Raw genomic sequence first — 26,899 nt, 5'->3', positions numbered from 1 at the left:
GATTGGTAATTCCTGCAAAATTGAGCCATTTCAAGATTTTTTCTCTTAATGTTTGTGCGTGCGTACGGTTAAAATTATGACCCACGATAAGCCAAGATTCTAATGCAAGAATTCTGATGTGGGAACGATTCAGTTTTTGTGACACCGGCGATATGCATCTTGATATGAGGGAGTTGGCGATCTCGAGCAGCCACTTGGGGTTAGTTTGAAAGCCAGGGGTTGAAACCTGGAAACAGACGGTGTGATTGATATCAAGTTGGACTGTGTTTGCAAGGCGAGAAGTGTTTTTCGCTTTCATTTCAGGTGGCTTGTCTTGTCTTGTCTTGCCCAGGATGTCAGTCTCATCCAGTTGACCGGTAACGGGAGAGAACAATACGTTCCCGGATTGTTACTGACACTGTCTTGAATGACTTCGTCCAAGACCATCTAGACCGTCAATAGATAGAGGACCGTATCTATTGAACTCTCACAACCGCGTACCTGCAGCAGCCACTTCAGTTGACATGATATGGCCCCTGACGCCACTGCGGATAGGCGGGGAGGCTCTCTCCCCCTTTATTTACTTTCCTCTTCGGGGCTTGGTCTTGTCAGAGCAGAGCTGTTCCATGGCGTCCGTTGGCTGGTTTTGGTCCCGGGCCTCCACATGATTGCCGGGGTTAGCATGGCTGCCGCTCGCGTGCCTTGCATGAAGCGCTCATAACTTAATGCATTCTTTGTGATATTACTGGTCAGGGGTCGATTGTGCATCTGGGTTATGCGAGATTGTACCTGGTTGTGCACCCACAGGCGCATGCTGATGCTTCCTTTTGGGCTTTGATGCTCGATGTGACTGGTGGTTTTTATGCGGGCGCTAACGGGGTGGCGAGGCAAAAAGAGACTTTTTGGAAATTAAACGTTTGATAACTGAGTTTCTGTTAATTGATTGATTTTCGGATTGCTCTGCTTGAGAGTTGGTTGTTGATTGTTGTTTGTGGGAATGCGGTCAATGCCTCACTCACCAGAAGCAATCGACCAAATAATGAGCTCGTGCACTGAACATCGTACAGGGCTTCCATGACGAGATTCTTTTTTCTGCTCTGACCAAGGCCTCGTTGCAAACCCCTCCCATGGGATCCAGTAGGATGCCCACCTTAATCTCTCTTGGAGAAGACCTTGGAAGGGGTCTGGAAGTGAGCAAGGGCTTGACCACCAATCCAATGGTTCAACCTGGTGTCACTCCATCTCGCTCCGTCTGTATCCCCTGATTGGGATATCGTTTAAGAGCTATGCTAACTAAAGCAAGGCTCATTCATTGTCTGGGATGGACGGGACCTGACCTGATCCATGAATGGTCATTACCCCCCTGGCCTGGTTGTCTGGGCCTGTGTTGGGCGGCCCCTCAGGCATTAGTCCGCTGTGAGAACAGTGAGTCTTGTCGCTGTAGCAGGACATCTCAGCCCCTAGAATGACACTCCAGGTACCGGCTTTCGAGGCTGTCCTTGGTGGAGGTTCCAGTCCCAGTTCCATTACTCCTGTGCCTCTCCCGTCGTGCTCCACTCCTACACCTCCACTCACTCGCTAACCTCCTCCTCCTCTTTACCTACTCTCCTTCTCTCGTCCATTCGTCGTTCCTTTCTTTCGTTCTCCAACTGTTCATCGGTCGACGACGACAGCATCATATCGTTCTGCATTTCTGCCAAAGCTGCCTGCCAGCGGGCTCGTCACTCTTTTATAAAAAACTGCTTAATCTAGAGTCTTGTTTACACCAGGCTCGAGTCATTCGTTTCGTTACGGTCTATTGCTTTAATGACCTAGTCCCTCTTTACACAACAACAAATATCACAGCCGCTCGCTCAATCGCTTTTGCTCGCTGGCTTTTGGCTTTGTCCAGTCTTGTTATTCTCGAGATTACGGTGCCCAACATCTGCTTTGACGCTTCTCGCGATACTTGGACGAAAACGATTTCAGATTCATTCGATTACCGCATCAAATTGGAGACGATAATACTCGACGCGTGCCAGCCGTCTACCGACATTGTCAATCGCACTACAGCTTAATGGTTATGACAGTTGTGCTTGGAGTTTAATATTCGACAATTCTTAATATTCTCACGCCCATTTTACTTTCTCGCGGAGGAAATCACACTTGACGATCAACATCTCTTTGTTTGTTTGGAAGCTTTGATTGAGTATATGCGCTAGCATACAAGGCCAACATGGGGATCGCTCATTACGAAGGTGCTCGCCTTCGACCTCGCACCAACATTGAAGATGTCTCTTCAGCTTCCCAGAATGGAGTCGCATTGTCTTCCTCGATCTTTCGCCGACTCGTCACCCGAGAGAACTGCCAAGACACGGACAGTTGTGCAGCAGCCAGCGCCAACACGAACTTGGTAGTTCCCATCGTTGTCGCTATTGTGTATGCTACCAACTACGCCTTTGTTTTTTCGGTTTCGGATGGTCAACTGGATCGCGGTATGCTGACCATGTTATGTGTAGGGTTCCTATCGTTCTGATCGCAATCTTCTTGTACTACCTCCACCGTAAGAACATGAAGAGGCAGATGCTTGAGGATGCGAATGATCCTCACAAGAGCCTGGACTTTGGCCTCGACGGTGCCGGCGGAAAGAAGTCTGCCCGCCGAAGTCTCTTTATGGGAGGGGGTGAGAAGGGCCTCAACCATAAACCCAGTCAGCTCTCGATGGACATGAACCTCTCTTCGCCCTACCTGCTGCCACCCGGTCTGCAGGAGTCGCGAGAGTCGCTCAACTCGTTGGCTAAGTCTTTGGGAAATGATAACCAGGACCCTTACCAGTATGTCGCGACCATCACGCAAAGCGAGACCGGCTCATTGCGGTCCTTTAATCCCAAGGATTCCCTCTCGCACAATACTAAATTCAGTAGTCCTCGTAACTCTGGCAAGCCTGGTAGCATGAAGATGCCCCCATCTCGCATGAACTCCCTGCCTGAGACGCCTGTTTCTGCCACCGACTCCAAGGTCGATCCTTTCGGCACTCCCAAGGCGCCTGCGCCAACTCACCAGCCAAACTCTCACTTCGACGAGAAGGATGGATTCCAGCCTACTGCAATCATTCCTGAGATTGGAGTGGTTTCCGATTTTGATGAGAAGCGTGACGGCGCCTCCGTACAGCCACCTCCCGCAGTGAGGAGCAAGACTCCCGAGTTTGAGTTGCCCAACTTCTCCTCGGAGCCCGCCAACGATTTCCCTCTACCTCCTGCCAGGGAGCATGAGGCCACTGGTCTGGGTTTGAACTTCTCTCTTCCTCAGCCTAAATCCCCAACTGTGACTTCCCCTGATGCTCCCAAGTCCGCTCCTCTCCCTCACGACCGCCAAAGTGATGGTTCCAACTATCAGTCCTACACCCCCGCGGCTGACATTTCAAGTTACTACGAAGACCATGAGGACGATTCCCGTGGTCGCACCATGCAACGTACCTCATTCGTGGAGGATACACCTCAGTACCAAGGCCTAGGAGTTCCCCAGCAGGATAACAAGAGACTCTCAGTCGGATTCCGTCCCCTTCCTCCGGATGAGATCACAGAGTCTGAGGACCCCGAATACCGTGCCAACCGTATCCGTTCTTTCTACAAGGAGTATTTCGAGGATACCAAGGAGGCACCCCCGCCTATGCCCCCCATGCCCCCAATAGCTCAGGGCAGAGCCGGCCCTCAGTATTACGAGGATGTTGACCAAGGCTATATGATGGGCGGTGATCAAGCTTACTTTGATCCTGAGACAAATGCCTTCGTCATGCCCTACGCCCAGCCCGTCACTCGCCGTGCTATGACACCTCCCCCAGCTGGCCGCCGCCCTGGTCCTGGTCGTCCCGGACCTCGTCCTCGTGGTCCCAACGGTTCTATCGGTGGTATGAGCTACCAGAGCGGACCTGGAGGACGTTCCCGCGCTGGTTCTGCTCTTGGCCCTCGACCTGATTCTTCAGCCTCAGCGCGAATCCGACAACCCCCCAGGAAGAGACTTCCACCACCCGCACCCTTGACCACTCTTCCAACTCCCTCCAAGCTCAAGGATGATAACATCGCTCTCATCAACGCTGCTGACTTTGCTCCTCCCAACACCATCCGTGACACTGCAGCTGGTCGCTCTCAAAGTCCCTTCGGCGAGCGACGACCTTACTCCCCCTCTGTTCCTGCTGCTCAGACTCTTGTCTCGCCTTTTGAGGAGCTGACTGCTCTACCCAGCCCGTAAGTTTTACGCCACTACGCAATCAGATAAACTTTAGCTAATGTGCAACAGCCATCTTCTCCGCAAATCCAGCACATTCACTGGACTTGACTTCGCACCTCCCAAGAGATTCAAGGATTCCGACAACATGAGCGACGCTGGAAGCATCAGGAGTAACCGCAGCGGCATGTCTCAGGCTCAGCTTGGTGCCATCCGCGGCGGAGCTGGACGTGTAAGTCGCCTGCCTGGCGACCAAGTGTTCACCCAACAAGCGCTGCAAGATACATTGAAGCCTTCATGGGGAATTCGACCTTGATAAAAGGTAGCGCATCAACTCATTCAGTGGATTCGTCTATGCATGGGCTGCCACTGACTTGTCAAAAAACTTTCTTAGCGTTGTCTTTTTGACATTGCATTACACAGCGTGCGCCGGTCTTGGTCAACTTTATACATTTCTTCACTTCAAGGGCGTATTTTAGGGTCATGATGTCTTGCGATATTTTCTTTCACACTGGGAACCTGCAGGCTTGCATATTATAGAAGGTCTTTGGAAACCACACGACAAACTAGATGACGACTGCCGGCTCGGACAACGTACGTTCGGCCGTTGTATATAGGTCAATTGGATCTGGCGTTGATCACTTCAACATGGCCATCTTGTTTCTACCATTCTACTACTTATTTGGAACTGGATGAGAAAGTATTGTGAGATGCGTGAATTTGTCCATGTATAGATTATGACGATCTGAGTCTAGGTAACTAGTTCGTGAAAGTCCCAAAAGGGCAGCTCGAATGATATGTGTCTCCTGTTGGGTCATTAGGCGCGCCAGTATCGCACCACCACCGATCCTCCCGTATTAAGTGAAGTTAGTTATGATATTTATGGAATATCACTCAAGCAAGGCATAACACGATTGGCAGATCTAAAAGAAGAGTTTGATATCGTGGATACCCAAGATCAGCGGTGTCTGTCGAATCAAGGCTTTGTTCCTGGGGGCGATACGACGACACGCGATCAAGTTACTATTTTTGGTCAAAGCTGTGCTTTAGTCGTTGCGGAGGCCAACGCCACCGGGGCAGAGCGAACAAAGAACTAAGCTGCGATGAGAGGATACTGAAGCTCCCAGTAGCAATTGGTAGATATTATTAACGAATTCGTTGATTTGTTTGTATGTAAAATGGCCTACCAAGTTGACGTTCAATCGCTGAGTCAAATTGCCTAGGTCATAGAAGAATGAGGATTCCTGTAGGAGGCTAGAGGGCTGATTTAAGTCACGCGTACGCAGCGTCTTAGACCAGATTCCCTCTCTATCCTCTTCCAATATCAAAATAGAGAAACGTGGATGTCTCAGATTTGACATTCCAATTTGTAGAGAAGCTTTTCAATTCAAAATGCAATTCGATCTCAAGCCTTCCCTCCACGTGAGCGTTGGTCTTTGTTAAGAGCCAGCGTCGCATCGCATCGACTCTTCAGGACATGGCTCCGAGATTACAACAGAGCAGAGCATACAATCCGTCCGTTAAGACTGAGGCACGTGAGGACGCAAGATATCACTTTTGAGACCTTCAGCCGAGGAGATTTGATCAGATCAGATAGGAAAGTAGAGTCTAGATTGTGCCCGATGAGTGCAGACGTACATCAGAATGACATTCCATTGCTGCAGGTTGAGATTAAAGGGTTCCCGGCACGCTATAGAAATACTTGAATGCCAACCAACATGTGATCTTACTCACGACTAACCCCTCGAATTGGCTCAAAAGAGAAGAGTAATGTCTGCGAGGTATTTAATAAAGTTTATTGAGAGGCCTCTTGGAATCTGTCAGTGGAACTAGAGATGAAGGGATTAATTACTTGGCTTCATCATCATGACGTGTTGAGCCATGTGGTGAAACGACAATCAATCTTGATGGGGTCCTAAAGACTTTTTTCTCTCTTCTTCTTCAACAGACAGGTTCATATAATTGTTCTTGTATTATGAGTCTACAGCTGTTGGTGGTGGTCGACGTCTTGTGGGTTGAGCCTTTACATTTGGATGCGCTGCAGGGGAAATTACAGCCCCTCGTGCCGATGCAAGGGAGACGGAACGTTAGTTATATGTCTAGAAATTAATGTCAACAAACAAATAATTGTGTATATCACAATACTGTACAGATAACTCTGAATAATTGAATCTTGCCCTCTAACGTTTTCAGGTCTCGTCGCTCCATTGATCGTCCCGAAGCCAACACAACCCAAAGAGTCACTGCCTCGCTGGGTGGCTCGTATATCGTCTTGGGGGTCTCTACGCCAAGAGACCCCGGCTAAAAGACAAATCGAGAGAAATGGCGATACCTAATTAGCTGGGTGAATGTGGCTGAGGAATATAATCGTCTTCCATTAGACTTTTGAGTAGAAAATGGCTGTGTCTAAAGGCCCGATGCTGATTCAACGACTATCGCGTGGCACATTTCTTCCTTCTGCCTTTGCTGTTTCTTTCTCTCTTTCATATTACACACGTACAATACGTTTTGTCTTGTCGTTTGTTGATCTTGACTCTTCCTGCCCCAAGACGAGTGGACCTGGATGGCGTATACGCCTCCCGAAAGCAAACCGGCACCCGTTTTCCCTTTATTTTTAGTCGCCGTTCTCAAAAGTGAGAAATAAAATTTTAGGCTAAACTAACGGTCGATGAAAAGTTGAAGTTGAGTTTGAATTGCAATTCAATTAAGCTTTTGTATAGCAGGCACAAACTCTGTTAGGTACGTTGCTCTTGTTACGTTACGTCAAATCCAATCTCAAGCCCGATCAACAAGAGCCTTGGAAGAAGGCGAAAAAAGAACTGGATCTTTTGCTCAGGCCCTCCTCCAAGTCCATGGCAGCCCTGCCCTGGAAGTTTAGGTTCATGGCCCCAGGCTCAGGTCCCGGCCAGTGGTCGACCCAGTAAAGGCCTCCACCCCGAACTGACCTCCAGCGGCCGCTAGTACCTTTCAGTTGGGCTCTTTGCTGCCCGTGTCGTCTGTGTTTTCTGTCTCAGTCTCACCCCCGACCTTCCAAATCCAATCACTCACCCAACCCAGCCCAGCTCGGCCCAGTTCTAGCCAACCTCATTCTCGCTCTCATTCTCGCCTTTCATCTTAATCTTCGCTTCTCCTTTACTTCACTTCTTCTCATACATCACCAGGTCAATTTCGAAATATCGCTTAATCACTCTCGACGCGTCTTCCTTAGCGAATAACCTCGTTACTCCTTATTCTCAAACGGATCGACGGTCGGTCAACAGTTCCAAAGGTACGCCGTGTCACGATACATTGCATCCAATCCGATGCAATTGTCCCTGCTGCTCGTTATTCACTATCAATCCTTCAATCCAATTCTCCCTCGACGATCCCCATACAAGTCAATTTGAGGTCCCAGTTTGGATGAAACTTGTCGCCAATATTGTCTCCCATCATTCCGACCTTATCACGTCTAATCCATCAATGACCCCCTTGTGTTGATTGACTTGATTCGTTGCTGCACCATCTCCCTTGTTACACGTTCTCACTATTCTTGACCACATTCTGAATACCCTCAATTCTCAATGCGATTCTTGCCTTGTCGCTAACATGATTCTCGATCATAGACAACTCCCCGTCGTGAGCACGCTAGACTTAGCCATGTCCACGCCGGGTCAGGGCACCCAGCCCACAGAGGCGTCGGCTCCTAACCCATCCTCTGTCGACAATAACAGCAACGCCAACCAACCTTCGTCTCCTGCTGAGAACTCATCACCAGCACAGCCCGCAACTTCGAACCCAGCTTCAAATAACAGTCCTTCGGCCACGCAGCCGAGCCCATCCGCCGACGAAACACAACCAGCGACTAATGATGCGAGCCAAGCATCCGATAACGCCAGTGCCTCTGAAACAGCTGCACCTGCGCCAACATCGGATAATGCATCGCCTTCTTCCGGCGACCCCTCGCCCTCACCGACGAGCTCCAGCAGGTCTACTCAAGCAAACCCAACTACAGAGGCGGCAGACGCATCCTCAACCGATGACAGCAATGATCGACAGAGCACTACGGAAAATAACGAGGCGTCTGCCACTGAAATTACTACATCTGAGGTTTTGTCGACTATTGTCACCGTAACGGGTAGTCAGGGACCTGAAACGAGCATTGTTTTGGTTACCGCGATTCGTACACAGAGAGTTACCGCTACCGAGGCCTCCGCTTCCGCCACCAGTACTGACGATGCTGATGCCATCGGTGGTAGTGGCAGCGGAAATGGAGGTGGTGGTCTGAGCCAGAAGAGCAAAGTTGCTATCGGCGTTGCTGTGCCAATTGCTGCGATTGCCATCCTTGCGCTCCTCGGTTTATTCTGGTGGAAGAAGCGCAAAACTCGACGACAAGCCGAAGAGGAGCGACGAAAGGAAGTTGAGGATTATGCCTACAACCCCAACGCCGACCCCACGATCCCTGCAGTTGGAATGGCAGATGGTGGCTATGAGATGCGGGAAGATGGCTCTTCCGGTTACCGTGGCTGGGGCAACACTACCCTTGGCTCTACTGGCCGCAAGGCTTCCACTACTTTGTCTGGTGGTGTCACTGGAGCCTACTCAGATATTACTTCGCCTACTCGAGGCAACATGTCAGACGGTCGCTCTGGCGAGCCTCTTATGGATGGTTCACACTCGCCAGAGGGCGAAATTCTCGGAGCAATGGGCCCGTCTGCTGCCAACAACCGCGGCGCAGATGTACATCGTGGACCATCCAACGCTTCCTCCTCTTATAGTGCTGCTGGCCGATCCGATGCTTCGGACCCCATGGGAGTACCATATGGCGCTGGTAACGGGTACTACGACCAATACTCACAGAACCCCTATAGCGACAACGGGCCACAACAGGCAGTTATTCGCGATAACCCGGCACGACGAAACACACGCATTGAGAACCCGTCTCACTACCCACAGCAGAGCGCGGGTATTTCACAAAACTTTTAAACTCTCACTTGATCCTCCGTGCTACCGAATTCGGTCACCACGACCTTTCCTATGTCTCTAGAAAGATACCCACGCCTTTCGATAACTCTCGCTAGGAGGTGGAATATGCACTCGAATGGCGTTTCACACTTCCGGCATCTCCTTTATTTCACCAATCACCTACGTTGAATAGGTTGCAACTTAATCACTCACTTTTTCCGGATCTCTGAGTCTCATCCGGGGATCCTTTTCCTTTTTGATTACCACATCTTCAAAACGGAGTATTTCTGGTTCTTTTTCTTTCTTCCTATCTCGCTTCAAAGGGCACCAACGACAGGGTGGCACCCCTTGGATATGTTTACATCATGAGGTGGAATCTGTACATATGAGGAACGATGGAGTTATCTTGCCCTCTGTCTGGGATGATTGAAAGGGCAATTATTATTCGCCTGGTAATATTTGGGTTAAGAGGAGGTGTAAAAAAGTTATGTCCAAGTTGAATAGTGGTGGATGGTGTGTCAGATGAGTTGTTTAAGGGGATTTGGTGTGGTCTTCTAGAAGTCAGCGGTTGAACAATGTTGAAACGTGGATTTATAGAGGTATATAGCAAGCGAATTGATGAAATGCTAAATGTTATGTAACAGTACTTGTACGACCAGTTGTTCACAGCGTGATGCAAGTGACGCCAGTTCTGAGCCTCAAACTGCCAATCATCTACATCTCCATACCTCTTGTCTCTTTGTTTGAATACCTAGTGTATAACTATAGAACCGTACGTGTTTGACATGGGCGTCACAGAGAAGGAACTTGGGGCTTTATTGAGGCATTTGAGAGAAAAGCAAGGCTTGTTCCTGAGATACAAGTGAGCTTCCCTGATGCCAATGCTGGTCGACAGATACCTCAAGTGGCCGGCCTCCCAGTTCTTGTACGGATGCTAACGCCTATCAAGCCAATACTAATCAGTCTATATGGCACTCTTTGGATGAGGGAAACGAAAAGACATGCAAAACAATTCTGTGATTTTATGATCTGATGATAGTCTCTGAAACTACGTTTTGCAGCAGCGTACAGCGGTACAATCTCTGGCTGCGTGAATGTTCTCTGGTACGCCAATGTCCTTCGAAACCAACGGGCAAACGCCTAAAGATAAAACCTTCGAAGCAACAATGTCGCAATAACAAAAGTGCACATAACCAGTGCTATAACTCCAAGCCTTCCAAACTCCAGGCTTAAGGCAAATAATTAGGGAGTAAGAAATGCCTCTACTCCACGAGAAAAGGCCTTTGCAAAATGTGAGACCAAGCACTTGCCTGTCTTCAAAACGATCAGTGTCCCTTTAGGGACTCCAGCATGGCCAACTCCTTACGTCGTTTCTTCTCTGCCCATTCCCTGCTCGCAATTCTAGAGCGCTCCGCAGCCTGCTCGCGAGCAAGACGTGTTGCTTCTTCACGTTCGCGCCTCTCACGCTCCCTGTCTCGTGTGAAGCTTGTGTTGTCTCGCTGAAAAATCTCCTTCCCACGAAGTCTCAGTTGATAAGCCTCTTCTGCAGTGAGTGTAGTTCGCTTTCCACCGCCGCTTCCTGTAGAAGTTGAGGTGGCCCGGCTAAGATCTTCTCGTGATGTAGCAGTGGAAAGGCGACCTCGACTCTGGGTAACCGGAGCCTCTGACATGGTGGGTGGTCTTGGGCCCTGCATTGACATCCGCTTTACTTTAGTTGAGGTTGATGTCTTAGTTGCCTCGTCTTGCGGGAGCTTGCCTTGTCGAGCAAGACTGGTAATCGTTTCTCGCGGAATGCTACCCGGCATTAAACTATGACGCACAGGCCTCGCTTTGAACTCCCGCTTCTTTTGTTCCTCTTCTTCTTGTGCCTTGAGCCGGGCCTCACGCTCCTCACGTTTACGGCGAGAGATCGCCTCCCCCGGAAGCTCGAAGTTCGGCTTGGTAAGTGGTTTACTAGACTTTGGTCTCGGAGGAGGCGCATAAGCTTTCTGAGCCTCAGCCTGTTGGGCTCGACGAGCCTCGCGCTGTTCCTTCAGGCGTCGAGAGACAGCCTCACCAGGAAGCTCAAAGTTGGGGACAGTAGGAGGCTTCGTAGACTTGACAGGCGCCTTCAATGGTGCGGATTGAGAGTTGGTCAGCTTTCCGCGTGCAGTCTGTGGTTTCAAATTTGGCATATTGTCAGAGTCGTCCTGCTTCTTGTCTCTAAATACCAGAGAGGTTGATCGTCGAAGAGGAAGCTGTGGTCTCTCAGTCTGCTTGATACGGACTGTGGAAGACATGCCGATGACTGATGCTCTCTTCGAAACGGTCGGCTTCTTACCCGTGGAGGGTGGCTCGAGATGTTTATTACTGGGCGCAGTATTCTCAGGCACGGGAATGCGTTGTGGTTGGGTGAAAGCCTTAATGGCTTCGAGCTCATCCTCAAGTTTATCAAGTTCCTCGAAAGAGTCCTCGATTCGAGGCACCGAGAAGGATCCGGTCCTAGAGGAGCCTGCGTAACTACTGCCTCTCTCACTAATCAAAGTAAGAGAAGGCGAAACAGGCTCTACCGTCTCGATGACCTCGGGAATCTTAAGTGGGACATTTTGATGAAGCTCATATGCTGGAGGCGGAGGCAGTGCCATCTTAACTTGAGAAGGATCAAATCCCAAAGCCAGATACTCCTCAGCAATCAATGGTGTGGCTAGAAGATTGAAGACGTCAGCTTCGGAATTGCTGGCGGGGTCCGGACGGCGTGACAGCAAAGTGCAGCCATGAACCGCGATCTCGACGTCGTGGCGATCGTTCTCACTGTCGTCGGAAGAGCCGTGGTCCTTGGCGGTACTTGCTGGCACTGGAAACGCCAGAAGCCATTCAAACTGACCTGCTAGATGACTCTCTAAGTTGTGTCCGATTTGAGGCTCTGCATCCAACAACGGGTGTGAATTGACAGTGGTTCCTTTGTGAGCAGTGTTAGCAGATTGTACAAATAGCGAAGGAAATTTGCAAGCTGTGACTTGGAGTCATGATGAAAGACGTAAGAAACGAACCTGGAGAGCGTAGCTTGTGTGAAATTAAGGCTGAAGGCCCACTGGGCGCAGTATCAGAGTCGCTGGATTCAATTGATTCTTCAGGAACCGCATCGAGGAGTTCGAAGCTGTCAGAATCAATGAGTGAGCGCCGTGGCCCTCGAGATGGGTTCGTCTTTGTCGGCAGCTTGATAGGACCAGTCTTCAAGTACAATTGCTGGTTTTGGTTGTTCTCCCTTCGAGACGAGTTCCAAGCAAGACTCTTGTTATGAACTTGATCAGCTGGAAGCTCTTGAAGAATTCCTCGAGATGACGGAGAGGGAGAGGGGATCGAAGAGGGACGTGTATCAGAATTGGGCTCGATGAAATTAACATCCTGGCTGGCCTCGGGCCCTGGAGAGGCCAGGGCCTCGTTAGTGGCACGGTGGATTTGGGGTTGATGACCCATGATAGTAGCCATGGGTGCGGATATGGATATGGATGGCCTCTGAACAATGAGCCTCTTGGATGGAGTTCTCGATGGAGCCGAGGGAGACCCCTAGGCTAACAGCGAGGCTAGAAAGCCAGGGCTGGGCTGTGAGAGGCTCTTGAGAGACAATGATTAGAGATTGAGGCGCCACCAGGTGTTCAAATTCCAGGGAATATTAGCTAGGGACCTGAGCGCAATTTCACGAGTAGCAGGGATAATAGTATGTATCAAGGTGACGGCCAACAGCGGGGCCTTGTCTGAGTGTGATACTGTAGAGGCCAATGTGATGTGATGTGATCAAAATTGATGAAACCGGGAACGACCAAAATATCTAGCAATGGTGAATGGGGAGAGATGCTGCTGCTGATGTTGATGATGGGGAGGGGAAGGGGAAGAAAGCTTGTAAGTTAGGGAACGTCAATAAAAACAACAACAATAAGAGCCACGGCAACCGCAAACCTGCATATTGCCATCCTACTACAGTCTTTCGCACTTACAGGCTATGCCTTCTATTAATTACCTTCGTCAGGCATTTCGAATAAATCTCTTTACTCGTACAAACTGAGCGGCCAAACGCCATCTGAACTCTATCCATAACTGTAACCTTCATAAATCAATTGTCGAGTCATGTCTATCATTTCACAATTTCAACGGCTTTGTCTCCACGAACTCAAAGTCGCGTTTCATTGGTCGACTTATAAGATGACTGCCCCAGAGCGGGAGTCCCACTGTGCAGCTCATACATACATAAGTTCCAGGTGGGTTATAATCACTTCAGCTCCAGATGTGTCTAAATAGAATCATCATCTCGGTACTGCGTCTAGCCTATTAGACAGTTAAATATAGGTAAACCCGCTGATTAGGACAGCCAACATCTAAACTTTATCAAGTCTTTGGAATCTTGGAGTCCATACCAAGCCTCCCGCGTTCTGGACCATCATTCTCTGGATTCTTGGGCTCTTATCTCGTTGCCTAGGGTATTGACATGAGTTTATGAGATCCACTTCTGCTGCATATGCAGTTCCAAATGACAGACACAAGTAAATATCCACAATTATACTATCATATGATGATTGCTGTAAAAGTTTCACATGAGGGCTCAAATTAAGCCAGTAAACTCGCAATGGATACGTAATTTTTCTTTGTCCTGACTAGAAAGTCCAGAGGAGGTTTGAGGAATTAGCCATGGAAGACGACATGAAGTATATAGCCACCTGTATCGTCGCTCCATACCAATGCTGAGAACTACACCGACTAGCTATCCTCTAGGAGCTACTGTAGCAAGAGATTCATAAACTAAAATACACTTGGATTTCTCGATCGACCTGCGATGGCTTCATTAGATCGTCCTCGAATCGAAACCACTTCTGTTGCCTCTTTTCAGCCAGACTTGGGATCAGTGAACCAGCGTTGACAGGTGAATGCATACCCCCTCCTCAAGGATCACCCCAAGTTCCCCCAGCATCCTAGTGCCTTTGGCTTGGGAACTTATCACCAGAGACGGGGAATCTAGGTGTCTTCTGAAAACAAGCCTGATTTCTGTGTGTCAATCTTATCCTTCATGATGAACACTCATTCATCCGGAAGCCCCCTCCCAGACATGAGTTCACCCGTTCTATAGATCCCGGGTGGCAGTCGAGGCATCATCTTATCATCGGGGCGTGATCGCAGAATACTGTGCTGAGGATAGTTGGGAACTGCAAGTGATTGCTGCTGCCTGGCTCAAGGATGCCAATATCCAAAATCAACCTCGTGGAGGTGGCAAGGAGCTTGCGGTGTCTATCAAATAGATGTTGCCTGTAGCATATCCCCAGAGAAGCACCCATGAATCGCAAGGCACCCTTACAGACTGCCGGAAGATATGTCGAATTTCGTAAGTTTTGACCATGATCAAGTCTGTTCATGACTCTTCTTCCTCGGCTGCGGCTTCTGCAGCTTCTGCCTGGGCTTGCAGAGCTGGTGCATGCTCTGTTGGAATTCGGACTAGAGTTTGAGGCAGAGGCCCTGTTGAATCTTCCGATGCGTTTGTAGGATCGGCTGCCGTCTTGGCCAATTTAGCTATTGGAAAGTTAGACAAAATCAACAGCCATAAACTTTTGAGAACCTACAAGAAGCCATGCTGATGGCACGTAGCACATTATGCCAGTTTCCAACAACGGCTGCAATTGCTACTGAGAGTCAGTCTAAGCACTGAACAACTTCACATAGGATCATTACCCTCTGTTCCATCGGAAAGAGTCGAGAGTTTCTGTTCCAAAGCTTCCATTTGTGTTGCGACCGCTGCGCTGAGCTCTCGAAGCTCTTTGAGGTTTTCGAGCTCGGCCTTTTTCTCCTCGATTCGCGCTAATAATGCTGGTGACTGTCCACTCGATGAAGCCGACGCGCTCGGTGCGCGCATATGCGAGGAAATCGGTCGCGTTGGATATGACATGGTCGTATTTAAGGCGTGTCACCAAACTTGGAATAATTCGCGACGTCTTTAGCAGTAAAGTCGAACACTGCGTTTCCGTCACGATGGTGGGGTTCAACGTGGGGAGTTCCGTCACTGGGGCAACCGGTAACCAAGCGCTATGACAAAAACAGTTACGACAGTAAATAGATGCAACCAAAAATTCCCTTTTTCAGACCGACACCCAACAACACTCTGTGACTTGTGCGAGAGCATATCAGCAACGTCCCTACTAACTCCACAGGAAGCCTTTGCTCACATTGTCACGATCCATCGCATTATGAGCTATGGCTAGACTGAACGAACCCCCCGTGTCTACGGACAGTCTCGAAACGCGTATGTTCCAACATCTAGAACTCCTATGAGTAACATGACGAGAGCTGACCATGTCTTGTGATCTAGTTCGAAAGAAGCTTCTACGTCAGAACCGCGATCTTGCAAAATCAAACAACATACGTGCCCTCCGCATCCGAGAACTCGAGAATGACTGCGCCTGTATGCTATCAGAGAACCTGGAGCTGAGAGGCCGTATCATAGAGCTAGAGAAAGAGCTTGAGGATAACGACACTCGACGAATTGCTGATCATGCACTTGCTATCAAGGCAAAGCTGGAGTCCCAACTTACAGAATGGGGTACCCTTCTTGCTGGTCTTGGTCTTGAGCCGCCTATGAAGCGGCACTCTCCACGACCAAGAAAGTCAACAAAGCCCAGGGTGAGCTTCAGCTCAGCTCGACCCAGTCCTTCACAGCGACGCCTTAGAGATATGGCCCGTGAAATTGAGGAACTGGGACATATTTCAGAAACCAAGTCCTACCCGAGACAGTCCATGAAGTAAGTCATCCCATCCAGACAAATAGAAGCTCTCTAACATTATACAGCCAAGAACAAATCTTAGCGCTGCGGTCAGAGGCCGACAACGATGACATGGCCGACACATCTCAGTCACCAGATATTGGACCTCCTCCCGTCTCCCATTTTATCGAGGAGGAAGAGGAGCCAGTCAAGATTGACTCACCAACTCGCTCACGCCCTTCACCAACAACTACACCAGCACCCGTACAAGAAAGTCCCACAAGGAAACTCGCACCACCCGAAAAGCTCACATCACCTCAGACCACCAAGACCTTACCGAGATCACCCTCGCCCGAAAAGAAGCAACACGCGAAGATCACTAAACCTGAGGAAACGGAGCCAGTCAAGGCAAAGCCCTTCGCAACCAGATCAATCGAGACTAAGGTGCAGGAAATCGTTGATGAAACCCCAGTACCTCAACCTCAACCAGTCAAGGTCGGATCAAAACGAAAGCTCGCCGCTCGAGATGATATGGTTACGAACAGATCCCAGAGGGCGAACAACGAAAACGAGCCCCCACGAAACACTATTGACAAGCCTTCAATCCGTGAGAAGGCTGGAGGTCGAACATTGAAAGAACTAAGCAATATGAGAAAGGATGCTCGTGAAAAGGCGAGTGCGACAGGCACAAGGAAGCCCCTTGCAGCCAAGAGCACCAACGACGATTTGACCTCGCCGAAGAAGATTTCCAAACCAGTTGTGACCGATGAAGTCGCTGCAGCCAAAGCGGATCTCATGAGATCAAGGGCTTCTCAAGAGCGGCCTAAGTCCAGATCCAAGACCTTGGCTCCTATCACCATCGAAACTGCCCTCGAGCCTCCTACAGCCCCTGAAGTTGTAGAGGTGCCATGCGGACTCACAACACCTTTCACAGACCCAGCCCTTCTCTCGCCCAACTCGCCAGATACTGCCGCATCCCAGGAACCTGGACGAGGAGGAACACCTCCACCTGGCGACGTCAATGCGAGCAGAGAACCAGCAAGGCCCAGCCGACGAAATAGGACCGCAGTCAGCTATGCAGAGCCTAACCTTAGAGACAAGATGCGACGGCCCACCAAGGAGATGCTCGACGCTGTTGCTGGAGAAGGCAAATATGCTCGGAGGTCTAGTGTAGCTGAGCCAGCCCCAGATACAGCCAGAACGAAGCGTGAGAGCAGTGCTGAAGAGTCATGGAAGAATCTGCCCAATGCCAACGCCACCAACATAGAAAACGAGCCTGGTAGCATTCCCGCTAGCCCTCTGGCTGGCAAAGGATCATCTCCTGAGGTCCCTAAACCTATAACTATACGTGGCGGAAGACGCACCTCTATGATGATTCAAGACATTGTTGCCGGCAGGGAAACCTCACCCGAAGATGGAGAAGCCAAGGAGGAGACGACTTCTGACACTACTGGTGTCAGCGAAGTTGATGTTTATGAATTCACACCCTCATCACCACAAAATGACGAAGAAGTTCCTGCCGAGATCAAGAAGAAGGTCACTGCTCGTCGGCCCTCGCGGCGTGTCTCTTCAGCGGTTCACGCTGAGGATGGCGCTGGAGCTAGGGAGCGCGCTTCATCTAGGCGAAGGAGTATGATGCTGTAATGATGCATATTGCGATAGCGGGAGTTCGGTAGAGCATTTGGGCGTTTTTCTCATTTGTTGTTCTTGTTTTTTCAAAAGGAGTATGTTGCTTGTCGGCGCTGATACTGCTTCGCTGGATCATACAGACTGGTCACATGCCCAAGATACCTCTACAAAGCGATGGATAATGGTGTTGATTTTTGTCAATATTTGTATTTACAGTTTTAATGTCTTTATTGGACACACACAAAACCCAATTGGTCAACATTCGGCAGTTCGTCTTGCCAATTGATGCTTTGTTGGATATGAAAGTCCCATCTCGTGGTCTTCCAGAGTGTGACTGGGTATAAATTCTGCTGCTGATCTTGAATACGTCGCTGAATGTAAACTCCCCCTATCTATGTGAATTTTATGATGACCCTCCCGCTGAAGGCTCAACTGGTTTTGTGTATGTAACCTTCTCAACCGCCACGTTCTCATTGCCCTTGTCGTCCTTTCGTAATTGGTAGACGTATAGGGTGAGTGAAATGCCTTGGACCTAGGGTAGTCAGTAAACAAACTCAAACACAGACAGTTTGTAAAGCACATACATCCATCAAACAGAAGCTTGGTGTAGGCTCTTCGCTTTCCAGTCCCGATCCCTCTATAAATGCGCCAGTCGCACTTCCGGGATTTACAAAGAACTTGTCCATATACTCGAAGGCATCAAAGCGGTGAGTGCCACTCCAGCACAGAACATCCACATCCAATTTGTTCGCCTCAGCTAGAAGAAGGTCAGGCTCATTAGAGACAAGTGTGAAGCCCTCTAGAAATCCGATTCGAAGGCTTCCGTGGGTGACAACCTGTGTCAATGGCAGGGAAGTGGCCTCGACGTCATAGCGGCCTTTCACGATCTTCAGATCGGGGGAGACGGATCGCAAGTACTCGTACGTGTGCTTATCGGTCAAGTTTCCGAGGCAAAGCGTCTGGCTGATCTTTCCGGGAGAGAGGAGCTTCTTGAACTACAGATACAGAGACGCTGTTAGCGATGCGCGCGACCTTGGAAGCACCGCGCGTACCTTGGCGGGAATATCGAGCGCCCGATCCGGGATATGGAGGTCTCCTATGACAAGAATGAGGAAAGCCATGATGTTTCTCTAAAGATGGAAGAGAAATTGAGGCTATAGACGTATTTGCGATTGAGGAACGAGAGGCGCGAGCTGCTAACACCTTACTCAAGGTCAGCTCCGAGGGGCACAGCTACAGCCCAGTACGTAGGCGCTCGGATACAGCGGTAGGCTGACGCCACATCTTCATAACGGGGAGGATGCCAGATGTGGCTTAGCTTCCACTAAGGGAGTCCACATTAAATCCTTATCGGTTCAGCGGGGTGCGATAAGCAAGTAAAAATTTGGGAATTTTTGGCTGGGGTCTCTTTTCACCGAACGATTAATCCAGTTGGTGGTTGCGCATTGAATTGCTCAGAATCAAGATGGCGACCCCTTCTCTAGCTGAAAAGCTGGACAAGATCAAGTCCCCTGGACTTCAGAGTCAGAAGAGGGTATGTTTTACTTTACTTTCTCACTTCCAGCGTCTTCAATCTTGAGTCGCACACTAACAACTTTTGCTTGTAGACTGTCGTTGTACTTCAGGCCGTCGAGTCGACTCTCAAGGAACAGAACACGGCTCCTACGCCAACAGGATACTTTGCCGCTCTTCTCGCCCTTCTTCAGCAGGCGAACAGCAATGACACCGTGAATCCAGAATTGGCGACTCCCGTCGTCTACCTTCTCGACGTCGTTACGCCTTATGCCCCACAACCTCTCCTCCGATCCAAGTTTACACAGATTCTTACTCTTCTCGCCCCCGTACTTTTGTTGCAGGATGCCGAAGCCCCGTTGTTGCGATCGTCCATAGGATGTCTCGAATCTCTTCTTCTGGCCCAGGATGCCACTTCTTGGGAGCTTTCTGTCTCCCAAATCGGTCCTCGACGAGCTGTTGCTGGACTCTTGAACATGTCTGTTGACCACCGACCAAAGGTGCGAAAGAGGTCGCAAGATGCTCTGAAGACGGTTCTTCGAAACCCGCCTCCGAGCCCCTCCCTGGATCACCCTGCTGCCGACATGTGCGCCCAAACTGCTACCAAGAACCTCGAGGATCTCGCCGGCAAGATTGCGCAGGCGCGCAAGGGAAAGAAGGCCGATGTTAGCCATGACCCTGCTATGATCCACGCTCTTCAACTGGTCAAGACTGTTGCGGCTGCCAGTGGTGGCTGGCCTAGCAAGAAGATCGAGTCTCTGTGCGAGCTCCTCTTGGGCATCGCAAAGAGCGGAAACGAGTACATGACCATGGCGTCTTTCGAAATTTTTGAGATGATCTTCGAGGGTATGACAGATGAGGTCTCATCAGCCAAGCTCCCACGACTTATGGAAATTATCTCCGAATTGCGACCAGCTGCCAACGACACCCAGCTTGTTCCCCCGTGGCTCGCCATTCTGTCCCGAGGATACGATGTTTCCGCCCAGGTCGAGCCTGAGGAGACTTTTCAGAACCTCCCCCAGCTGTTCGATATGGTCGCCCAGTTCCTCGAGGCACCCTCCGAGAATATTCGAATTTCCGCCTCAGAATGTCTAGTGTCTTTCATGGCCAACTGTATCCCTCAAAATGTTATCCTTGAGCCTTCAATTTTCGACGAGAAGGTTCTCGAGAAGCTGGCCAAGTCAGCAGAGTCTCTTTTGACTGTTCAGTTCCAGGCTGCCTGGCTCCAGACTTTCAACGTTTTGGGAGCGATATTCGATACTTTGAGATGGAGGTCTTATCCTATCATGATGAACGTCACGAAGACTATCGGCGAAATCCGAGAGAACGGTTCTTTCCGCAACAAGAAGGAGGCTGACGATGTTATTGGAAAGGCTATCCGAGCTATGGGTCCCGAGGCTGTTCTCTCAATTCTCCCTCTCAACCTCGCAAAGCCAGCAAAGGGCCAGCCAGGCCGTGCTTGGATGTTCCCTATTCTACGAGATTACACTAGCAACACAAACCTAGCTCACTTCAAAAGTGAGATGGTTCCTCTCAGTGAGGTTATGTTTCAAAGGGTTCTTGACCATGGGCAGGCTGAGAAGACAATGGAGGTCAAGATTTACGAAACAGTTGTCCAGCAGATCTGGTCTACTCTTCCCGGCTACTGCGATCTTCCTCTGGATCTTACCGAGGCTTTCGACCAGGGCTTCGCCGAGATTTTGGCTAACCTCCTGTACAAGCAAGTTGAGCTGCGACTGGATGTTTGCAGGGCGCTCAAGACTCTGATCGAGTCCAACCAAGCTATTGCCAATATTGAGGACCAGGAGGAGGATCTCGTTCTTCAGAGCCGAGTCAGCCGCGCTGATGCTAAGAAGAATCTCGAGTACCTTTCCAACTTTGCAGGCAACATGCTCGCAGTCCTCTTCAACGTCTACACGCAAACTCTCCCCCAAAGCCGGGGCCCCATCCTTCAGACCATCAACACCTTCCTTAGCATCACACCCAATGCTGAGTTGATGGAGACTTTCGACCGAGTCAGCACTATGCTCGCCACTGAGTTAGAGAAGGAGAAGCCAGCGGAGAAGAAGAAGGAGAGCCAGAAGTCCAAGGATCACATGCCTTCAACAGCCCAGACTTTGATGGACCTCGTCATCACAATGTCCGTTTATCTCCCCAGGGAAAGCTTCGCCGCTCTTTTCAAGATTGCCGAAGTCATCATCAACAAGGAGGAGGAGCCTCAACTTCAGAAGAAGGCATACAAGCTCATCCCTCGCCTAGCGGATTCTGAGATCGGAAAGGCTGCTCTTCAGGAGAGAAGTGCTGAGCTCCAGCAACTTATCTTCTCTAGCACCGAGAAGGTCTCAGCTCCTGCTCGACGAGAGCGCCTTGCTGCCATTATCGCCCTCCTACCTTTCATTCCCGATACCTCCCTTCACTTCATTCCTGCTGTGCTCAGCGAAGTTGTCATCTCTTGCAAGGAGAACAACGAGCGTGCCCGTGAGACAGCATACGAGCTCCTGGTTCGCATGGGACACCGTATGGTGCAGGCTAATGGAACATCCATCGACAACAGCAAGGTTCCTCACATGCCCGACGATGCCGCTGCTGGAACCGCTAATATCGAAGAGTTCTTCACTATGGTCAGCGCTGGTTTGGCTGGCAGCACACCTCACATGATCTCAGCTTCTATTACGGCCATCAGCCGACTTCTATATGAGTTCCGAAGCGAACTGAGCGACGCTACTCTATCTGACTTGGTCCAGACCATGGATCTCTTCCTTACTTCCAACAACCGAGAGATCGTCAAGAGCTGCTTGGGTTTCGTCAAGGTCTGCGTTATTGGCCTCCCTGTCGAGCTCATGCTTCCTCGTCTCTCAACTCTCGTGCCCAACCTCATTGTCTGGAGTCATGAGCACAAGGGTCACTTCAAGGCCAAGGTCAAGCATATTCTGGAGCGCATGGTCCGTCGCTTTGGTTATGATAATATTCACAAGAACACACCTGATGACGACAAGAAGTTGATCGTCAACATCCGCAAGACCAAGGAGCGTTCCAAGAAGAAGAAGGATGCTGCCAAGGGTGAGAATGACGGTGACGATAGTGACGACGACGAGGCTCAGCCCAAGCGCCAGTTCGAGAACGAATACGACCAGGCCCTTTACAGCAGTGACTCTGATGATGATGATGGTGAATCCGACGATGAGGCTCCTAGGCAAAAGAAGAAGGCCCAGAAGGGTGGCAAGACATATATTGTTGAAGACGACGACGAACCTCTCGATCTGCTCGACAAGAAGGCCTTGGCCAACATCTCTTCTACTAAGCCTGTTAAAATGCGGAAGCCCACACGCACCAAGGCCAAGGTCGACCTCGACGGCAAGCTCATCCTCGGCAAGGACAGTGACGACGAGGGTGCCATGGACGTCGACGAGCCCAACCCTGAGGCTTCAGGCGTTGGTGCCTACGTCGCTGCTCTCAAGGGCAAGGACGTCGCCAAGCGCGGTCGCGGAGGCAAGCTCAAGTTCTCCAACCGTCGCACCAAGGACGACGATGACGAGGACTTCGAGATGGATGACAACGATGTTGCGGCAGTCAAGAGCAGGATCAGCCCTGGACGGGATAGGGGTAGCCGTGGAAGCTTCCGCGGTAGAGGAGCCGGTCGTGGTGGAAAGAGTGGAAGAGGAGGCATTGCTGCAGGACGAAAGGGACTTGGTGTTGAGAAGAGACATGGAGTGTCTGGCGTGGGAAAGCCTAGGAGAGGACGCAACTAGATGCCATACTTATACCCATTCCATGCGTCATGAGGTTTCGGCATTCGTTTTATTTTTCAAGTTCGAGTTTAGATCATCGGTTGTTTTAGGGTAAATAAAAGTCGAGCAATTATGAAGTTCATTCGTATTCGGTTCATCATCGTATTATGGGGAGTAAAAGGCCTCGTCCAAACGTCTAACAATTCAAATACTAGTTCTTGTAGTAGTCAAGTCTTTCCTCCGATCGGGGTATCATCAGATCATGCCATCGTCCAAAGTTCATTCCATCACAATCGCTTTTGCCGGACTGCAATATCAACAATGTAACCTCCAACGCCTGTTTCCATGCTCAACGCGCTCAAATATTTTACGCACATGCATTATCATGAGCAAAACAAACAGTATCCGCAATTCTCGAAATCATCTTGCAGCATTACTCAAGCACAATTACATCCTCCATTCGACGCGGGTGTAGAGGCCGAGGTCGGCCGTCTCCTGCAACAACGGGCTCTTCTCGGTAGTATCGATGCACTGGCTCCCGATGTTGAAAGGGTTCGGGTACTCGTTCTTCGTAACGACTATATCGTGTTAGTGTCTTTCTGATTTGACGAGCCACACTCTGCTTACACCTCGCGATACGGTTCGTAGCCTGGTGCCAATGGCTCATTTATGACCGGACGAGGCTCTGGGCCAGGTGGATTATAACGGATGGGACGAGAGTCTCGCTCAAAGTAACTTCTAACATCACCTCGAGCTCCTGAAGACACAGGGACATGAGCTGGTCTGGCCCGATTGTCCGTTACAATAGGGCGATATCGATCTTCCAGAGGCACGCGATTGATGGGGATCATCTCAGTGTCTGCGTTGGTTCGGTTGCCTGGTACTAGCCGGGAGTTTTCCTGCCAAGGGCCCGCCTGTTGCTCCCTTGCAACTCTATATGGCTCCGGAGCAAGCCTCAAGCCAGGCCCTGCTTCATCACGGGATGATGCTGGAACGTCTCCAGTTGAATGAACTGGGACTCGTTCATAGAACCCACCACGATCTTCCATGACAACTGGGGTATCACGAATTCCTGGTCTTTGTGGCTCGTCATATGGCCGACGACTTACTAAAATCCTCGCTGGGTTGTTCTGTGTTCCACGCGATCTTGTATCATAACGATATGAAGGATCCAAAGGAGCCGGAGGAGCAGGTATTCCATGAGATCTTGTATTATAGCGATGCGCAGGGGCATCGAATATGTGACCACGGGGTGGTGAGGGATCGTGGCCAGGGATTTGGTAGGGCCTATCTCCATGAACCAACGGTTCACCCATTACAGGTCGTGATATTTCCATGGGCTCGCCTCTTGTAAGAGGGCCTCGCAATGGAGAAGATATGATAACTGGATGCTGCATACTGGTGGTCATAGGGGGCTCATTTCTGAAGCCTTGTCCCCGAGGGGGTACTGCACGCACAAAGGACGGTTTCATAGTATCAGGAGACGCTGGCTCAATGGATTGCACCAACATATCCTGTAGCCGATCGGCCACTCTCGACACAGGCGGATGAGTGCTAGGTGGCGCGTCATAAAATGGTGACTTTACCTTGCGGGCAACTTGTGGCCCTGTACTTATAAAATGGCCATTTGCGGGATACTGAGGTTTCCCAACATAACCGTTCTCATAGGGTGCAGGTCCCGCACCTCCAGAAACAATTCTGAGCTGGGATGCAGCAGGTAACTCATCACCCAAAGGAACCAGAGCCGTAGGCGGCGGGGGACCACGGGTATACTGAGGAGACGGCCCTCGGGAAGATTGGGGAGCTGGCTCTTGTACATTGCGGCTTCTGTCAATGGCTTCTTGCCATGCTTGGTACCGTTTGAATCCGCGCTGTCCTTTCTTCTCGGCGGATGTCTTACGCTTTGCTTTCTTCACCTTTCCTTTTGGCTTGGGCGTGGCGGGCGTTCGTGCGCCCTGGTTAGGTCTGGGAGATTGGTGGTGACCGGGACCCGCCTGGCCAGAGATATTCTGTACAGGCCTGCTGGGAATGGGATTCGTATACTGACACACAACCTCTTCGATTGATGAGTCGGACTCGTTGCCGGATTCCTCACCTTCTGAGTCGGATATCACAACAACTTCCCTCAATATCTCATCCAGCTGGTCCCGACCGCTCTCCTCATCTCCTCGCCACTTGACGAGGGTGTCCAAACAAAGAGCCTCGACAACTTTGCGAGCATTCTGCCACGTGGTCTCCCTTAGCAAAGTATCATACCTTGTATGGGTATGACGGATGTGAGCGAGCACTGCGAGTTGAACCCTTCGAGCGAGGGTTATGTCTTCCGAAAGGCCTACTTTTTCCTTGTTGTTTTTGTTCGTTGGATCCTATAATAATAAATACCTTATCTGTATGAAGGTGTCAGGGAGAACAAACCCGTCTAAAAGCATGTTCGATGATCATCCGTCGATCGGTGTTTGGAATTCTGGGAAACAAATCGCGTAATGCAGCGTCAACTTGTGCATCGTATTCCTCTTGAGATTCGGGAATGGGTTCGGGGGCGCCGCGAGCTGCTGGAAGCATGTTCTCCATGACATGTCCTAGACCCGCGCGGGCTTCCTCGACGATTGTTTCTCTAACATGATGTCCAATGCGATGGACTTGGTGAGCCAAGATATTTGAGCCGGATGCTTCTTTTGCGTTCTTCATGTGGCCAGGTTAGTAACAGACGGCCGAGACCAATACATCTGTGTTTTGCATACCGATACGATAAATATCATGGCATCTTTTTCTCGTGATAGTTCTTTGCATGCTTGAGTTAGTTCAGGGTTGCCGGCAGGGACAAACTCGAAACCAGGAGGGGGTGTTTTCTTTGTAGTAATCTATACATGGTGGTGAGTGCTGTGATGACCTCGTTGCGCAACAGTCGCATTATACCTGGAATTCAAGCTTCTTTTTTTTGTCCTTGTTTTCAACAAACTCGAAGTACGAGTGATGTTTCGTTGTCTTTGGAAGAGCTGGTTTGGCAACAAAGCCAGGGGGGACAGGTGCTGTATGATCATACTGAGATCTTTGTGCACGTCTATGCCTCTCCTTTGGGCCACCTGCTACAGCCGCGGGCAGGTTTCGTTTTTCTCTCCCCATTTTGTACGGCTATGGTCAGCTTACCATAGTGGCGAGTGATAGATTTTCAGTTGATATGTTCCGACGAGGGAACTGAGATAGCAACTTGATAGGACCTTCTGAGGCCTGGTAGAACGCGATATGTTTGCAGAGGACGATACTCTTTGCAGTACCTGTTTGCAAGTGCAAGGGTGGTAACCGTATCTTCAAAGTTGGAGAACACAAGCAAAGAAGAATAGGCTGTCGCGATGCGTGCGATGCCGCGCAATACTCTGCTATGCTATGCAATGCGATGCAACAACGAAATGTGACGGGCCGAAACTGTTTCAATCTTTCACGAGTCGCAACAAGGCACAGATAGACAGACACGGTATATACAAACCGATAGGCGCGTTCCAGTTGACACTTTGGCCGGGCGAGGAATATGTCAGACACGACTGTTCAGGCGCGAGTGCAGTTGGGCGCGCACGGTTGTAGGGCGTAAGGCTCCGACGAGGTTCTCCAAATGCATGCAGATGCAGGCGAATGGGGCCATTGATGGATGGCCTCAAGAGGCTGAAACTAGAGTCAGGCTGTCTCACGGAGCCAATCACGTGCTGACCGATTTCACGATCACGTGAAGAGACACGTGATTAAGCATGTGACCTTGAATCGTCTTGATCTTGAATTCATCGAGGCGCAAGCAACATTCACATGGAGCTATTTTTATTACAGCATGGACAGTTTTGAAATCTCATTGCATCTTACCTTATCACGGTCTTGGCAGAGGCTATGTGCTTGCGGTTTGGAACTGGAGTCGCTAACGATCTAGCTTCTGGAAAAGTTCAGAACTTTAGGCGACGCCGAGACCAGCATATCAAAGTGGCTAATTTGCATGGGCTGTGCTCTCTAAACCATGCGAAATTTTATCAATGCTAAAATCTTCTTTGGCCAGGATCGTCAAAACTAAGCTCTCATCACCGCCGGCAGTTGTATTAGATCTGAGTAAAGCGAAAGCGAAGTCTTGGCACAAGGTTGAATCAAGAACTTCAGATCAGAATTTGCAGATGGCTGAGGATTCAAGAACAAGCCCAAAAGGGGTAAATC

At 50.0% G+C, this 26,899-nt stretch overlaps 10 protein-coding genes across 24 annotated transcripts; 4 read left to right on the top strand and 6 right to left on the bottom strand.

Moving 5' to 3' along the window:
- Window positions 1-1,130: 1,130 nt before the first annotated feature.
- FOXG_11164 (uncharacterized protein) lies at window positions 1,131-1,670 on the bottom strand (the record flags this gene model as incomplete). The annotated part of the gene is made up of 3 exons (XM_018390691.1): window positions 1,131-1,240; window positions 1,317-1,477; window positions 1,555-1,670. The coding sequence occupies 3 exons, from the start codon at window positions 1,668-1,670 to the stop codon at window positions 1,131-1,133; spliced, it is 387 nt and encodes a 128-aa protein (XP_018249209.1).
- On the top strand, window positions 1,462-5,005 carry FOXG_11163 (uncharacterized protein). 6 transcript variants are annotated; one of them, XM_018390688.1, is made up of 5 exons: window positions 1,530-2,397; window positions 2,478-2,792; window positions 2,883-4,202; window positions 4,255-4,504; window positions 4,577-5,005. In XM_018390688.1, exons 1-4 carry the CDS (start codon window positions 2,195-2,197, stop codon window positions 4,496-4,498), a joined length of 2,082 nt encoding a protein of 693 aa, XP_018249206.1. In that variant the 5' UTR covers window positions 1,530-2,194; the 3' UTR covers window positions 4,499-4,504; window positions 4,577-5,005. The 6 variants fall into 6 exon arrangements, with proteins under 6 accessions (XP_018249205.1, XP_018249203.1, XP_018249206.1 ...); XM_018390687.1 differs by having other exon boundaries at window positions 1,462-2,397; window positions 4,255-5,005; XM_018390686.1 differs by having other exon boundaries at window positions 2,478-4,202.
- Window positions 5,006-5,162: 157 nt separating this feature from the next.
- FOXG_20472 (uncharacterized protein) lies at window positions 5,163-6,927 on the bottom strand. Its single transcript, XM_018400755.1, has one exon. The coding sequence runs from the start codon at window positions 5,541-5,543 to the stop codon at window positions 5,229-5,231; it is 315 nt and encodes a 104-aa protein (XP_018249202.1). The 5' UTR covers window positions 5,544-6,927; the 3' UTR covers window positions 5,163-5,228.
- FOXG_11162 (uncharacterized protein) lies at window positions 6,470-9,782 on the top strand. 3 transcript variants are annotated; one of them, XM_018390684.1, is made up of 3 exons: window positions 6,536-6,921; window positions 7,344-7,450; window positions 7,785-9,782. In XM_018390684.1, exon 3 carries the CDS (start codon window positions 7,819-7,821, stop codon window positions 9,142-9,144), a length of 1,326 nt encoding a protein of 441 aa, XP_018249201.1. In that variant the 5' UTR covers window positions 6,536-6,921; window positions 7,344-7,450; window positions 7,785-7,818; the 3' UTR covers window positions 9,145-9,782. The 3 variants fall into 3 exon arrangements, with proteins under 3 accessions (XP_018249200.1, XP_018249201.1, XP_018249199.1); XM_018390683.1 differs by having other exon boundaries at window positions 6,470-7,450; XM_018390682.1 differs by having other exon boundaries at window positions 7,344-9,782.
- Window positions 9,783-10,111: 329 nt separating this feature from the next.
- On the bottom strand, window positions 10,112-12,988 carry FOXG_11161 (uncharacterized protein). 4 transcript variants are annotated; one of them, XM_018390680.1, is made up of 3 exons: window positions 12,153-12,988; window positions 11,987-12,061; window positions 10,112-11,806 (listed from the first exon to the last, which is right to left on the bottom strand). In XM_018390680.1, the coding sequence occupies exons 1-3, from the start codon at window positions 12,589-12,591 to the stop codon at window positions 10,449-10,451; spliced, it is 1,872 nt and encodes a 623-aa protein (XP_018249197.1). In that variant the 5' UTR covers window positions 12,592-12,988; the 3' UTR covers window positions 10,112-10,448. The 4 variants fall into 4 exon arrangements, with proteins under 4 accessions (XP_018249197.1, XP_018249195.1, XP_018249198.1 ...); XM_018390679.1 differs by having other exon boundaries at window positions 10,124-12,061; window positions 12,153-12,516; window positions 12,541-12,776; XM_018390678.1 differs by having other exon boundaries at window positions 10,112-12,061.
- A 705-nt stretch (window positions 12,989-13,693) lies between these two features.
- FOXG_11160 (uncharacterized protein) lies at window positions 13,694-15,090 on the bottom strand. The gene is made up of 3 exons (XM_018390677.1): window positions 14,818-15,090; window positions 14,709-14,768; window positions 13,694-14,658 (listed from the first exon to the last, which is right to left on the bottom strand). Exons 1-3 carry the CDS (start codon window positions 15,029-15,031, stop codon window positions 14,501-14,503), a joined length of 432 nt encoding a protein of 143 aa, XP_018249194.1. The 5' UTR covers window positions 15,032-15,090; the 3' UTR covers window positions 13,694-14,500.
- Window positions 15,091-15,224: 134 nt separating this feature from the next.
- FOXG_11159 (uncharacterized protein) lies at window positions 15,225-17,884 on the top strand. The gene is made up of 3 exons (XM_018390676.1): window positions 15,225-15,385; window positions 15,452-15,881; window positions 15,929-17,884. Exons 1-3 carry the CDS (start codon window positions 15,337-15,339, stop codon window positions 17,484-17,486), a joined length of 2,037 nt encoding a protein of 678 aa, XP_018249193.1. The 5' UTR covers window positions 15,225-15,336; the 3' UTR covers window positions 17,487-17,884.
- Window positions 17,644-18,760, bottom strand: FOXG_11158 (uncharacterized protein). The gene is made up of 3 exons (XM_018390675.1): window positions 18,524-18,760; window positions 18,056-18,466; window positions 17,644-18,003 (listed from the first exon to the last, which is right to left on the bottom strand). Exons 1-3 carry the CDS (start codon window positions 18,590-18,592, stop codon window positions 17,875-17,877), a joined length of 609 nt encoding a protein of 202 aa, XP_018249192.1. The 5' UTR covers window positions 18,593-18,760; the 3' UTR covers window positions 17,644-17,874.
- An 80-nt stretch (window positions 18,761-18,840) lies between these two features.
- On the top strand, window positions 18,841-26,365 carry FOXG_11157 (uncharacterized protein). Its single transcript, XM_018390674.1, has 2 exons — window positions 18,841-19,005; window positions 19,079-26,365. The coding sequence occupies exons 1-2, from the start codon at window positions 18,937-18,939 to the stop codon at window positions 22,730-22,732; spliced, it is 3,723 nt and encodes a 1,240-aa protein (XP_018249191.1). The 5' UTR covers window positions 18,841-18,936; the 3' UTR covers window positions 22,733-26,365.
- On the bottom strand, window positions 21,486-26,469 carry FOXG_20471 (uncharacterized protein). 5 transcript variants are annotated; one of them, XM_018400750.1, is made up of 5 exons: window positions 25,628-26,469; window positions 25,453-25,572; window positions 25,127-25,393; window positions 23,339-25,077; window positions 21,486-23,289 (listed from the first exon to the last, which is right to left on the bottom strand). In XM_018400750.1, the coding sequence occupies exons 1-5, from the start codon at window positions 25,832-25,834 to the stop codon at window positions 23,145-23,147; spliced, it is 2,478 nt and encodes an 825-aa protein (XP_018249186.1). In that variant the 5' UTR covers window positions 25,835-26,469; the 3' UTR covers window positions 21,486-23,144. The 5 variants fall into 5 exon arrangements, with proteins under 5 accessions (XP_018249186.1, XP_018249188.1, XP_018249187.1 ...); XM_018400752.1 differs by having other exon boundaries at window positions 25,453-26,469; XM_018400751.1 differs by having other exon boundaries at window positions 21,486-25,077.
- Window positions 26,470-26,899: the final 430 nt, after the last annotated feature.

The sequence above is a fragment of the Fusarium oxysporum genome, chromosome 1 (assembly GCF_000149955.1).
Source record: "Fusarium oxysporum f. sp. lycopersici 4287 chromosome 1, whole genome shotgun sequence".
NCBI lineage: Eukaryota > Fungi > Ascomycota > Sordariomycetes > Hypocreales > Nectriaceae > Fusarium > Fusarium oxysporum.
Note: the sequence above shows the minus strand (reverse complement) of the source record. Positions and strands in the feature narration are given on the sequence as shown.

Excerpts from the sequence above, each read along its gene's own strand:
- FOXG_11163 (XM_018390685.1), top strand. The coding sequence starts at position 2,195 with ATGGGGATCGCTCATTACGAAGGTGCTCGCCTTCGACCTCGCACCAAC. Across the intron at positions 2,398-2,477 it reads CCCATCGTTGTCGCTATTGT|GGTTCCTATCGTTCTGATCG; the intron begins GTATGCTACCAA and ends TGTTATGTGTAG. Across the intron at positions 4,203-4,254 it reads CTGACTGCTCTACCCAGCCC|CCATCTTCTCCGCAAATCCA; the intron begins GTAAGTTTTACG and ends AATGTGCAACAG.
- FOXG_20472 (XM_018400755.1), bottom strand. The coding sequence starts at position 5,543 with ATGTCAAATCTGAGACATCCACGTTTCTCTATTTTGATATTGGAAGAG.
- FOXG_11162 (XM_018390682.1), top strand. The coding sequence starts at position 7,768 with ATGATTCTCGATCATAGACAACTCCCCGTCGTGAGCACGCTAGACTTA.
- FOXG_11161 (XM_018390678.1), bottom strand. The coding sequence starts at position 12,591 with ATGGCTACTATCATGGGTCATCAACCCCAAATCCACCGTGCCACTAAC. Across the intron at positions 12,062-12,152 it reads ACACAAGCTACGCTCTCCAG|GAACCACTGTCAATTCACAC; the intron begins GTTCGTTTCTTA and ends CTGCTCACAAAG.
- FOXG_11160 (XM_018390677.1), bottom strand. The coding sequence starts at position 15,031 with ATGTCATATCCAACGCGACCGATTTCCTCGCATATGCGCGCACCGAGC. Across the intron at positions 14,769-14,817 it reads TCTTTCCGATGGAACAGAGG|CAATTGCAGCCGTTGTTGGA; the intron begins GTAATGATCCTA and ends GACTCTCAGTAG. Across the intron at positions 14,659-14,708 it reads TGCCATCAGCATGGCTTCTT|CTAAATTGGCCAAGACGGCA; the intron begins GTAGGTTCTCAA and ends ACTTTCCAATAG.
- FOXG_11159 (XM_018390676.1), top strand. The coding sequence starts at position 15,337 with ATGGCTAGACTGAACGAACCCCCCGTGTCTACGGACAGTCTCGAAACG. Across the intron at positions 15,386-15,451 it reads TACGGACAGTCTCGAAACGC|TTCGAAAGAAGCTTCTACGT; the intron begins GTATGTTCCAAC and ends CTTGTGATCTAG. Across the intron at positions 15,882-15,928 it reads TACCCGAGACAGTCCATGAA|CCAAGAACAAATCTTAGCGC; the intron begins GTAAGTCATCCC and ends AACATTATACAG.
- FOXG_11158 (XM_018390675.1), bottom strand. The coding sequence starts at position 18,592 with ATGGCTTTCCTCATTCTTGTCATAGGAGACCTCCATATCCCGGATCGG. Across the intron at positions 18,467-18,523 it reads CGCTCGATATTCCCGCCAAG|TTCAAGAAGCTCCTCTCTCC; the intron begins GTACGCGCGGTG and ends CTGTATCTGTAG. Across the intron at positions 18,004-18,055 it reads CAAGCTTCTGTTTGATGGAT|GTCCAAGGCATTTCACTCAC; the intron begins GTATGTGCTTTA and ends TGACTACCCTAG.
- FOXG_11157 (XM_018390674.1), top strand. The coding sequence starts at position 18,937 with ATGGCGACCCCTTCTCTAGCTGAAAAGCTGGACAAGATCAAGTCCCCT. Across the intron at positions 19,006-19,078 it reads GACTTCAGAGTCAGAAGAGG|ACTGTCGTTGTACTTCAGGC; the intron begins GTATGTTTTACT and ends TTTTGCTTGTAG.
- FOXG_20471 (XM_018400750.1), bottom strand. The coding sequence starts at position 25,834 with ATGGGGAGAGAAAAACGAAACCTGCCCGCGGCTGTAGCAGGTGGCCCA. Across the intron at positions 25,573-25,627 it reads AAAAGAAGCTTGAATTCCAG|ATTACTACAAAGAAAACACC; the intron begins GTATAATGCGAC and ends CACCATGTATAG. Across the intron at positions 23,290-23,338 it reads TACGAACCGTATCGCGAGGT|TCGTTACGAAGAACGAGTAC; the intron begins GTAAGCAGAGTG and ends AACACGATATAG.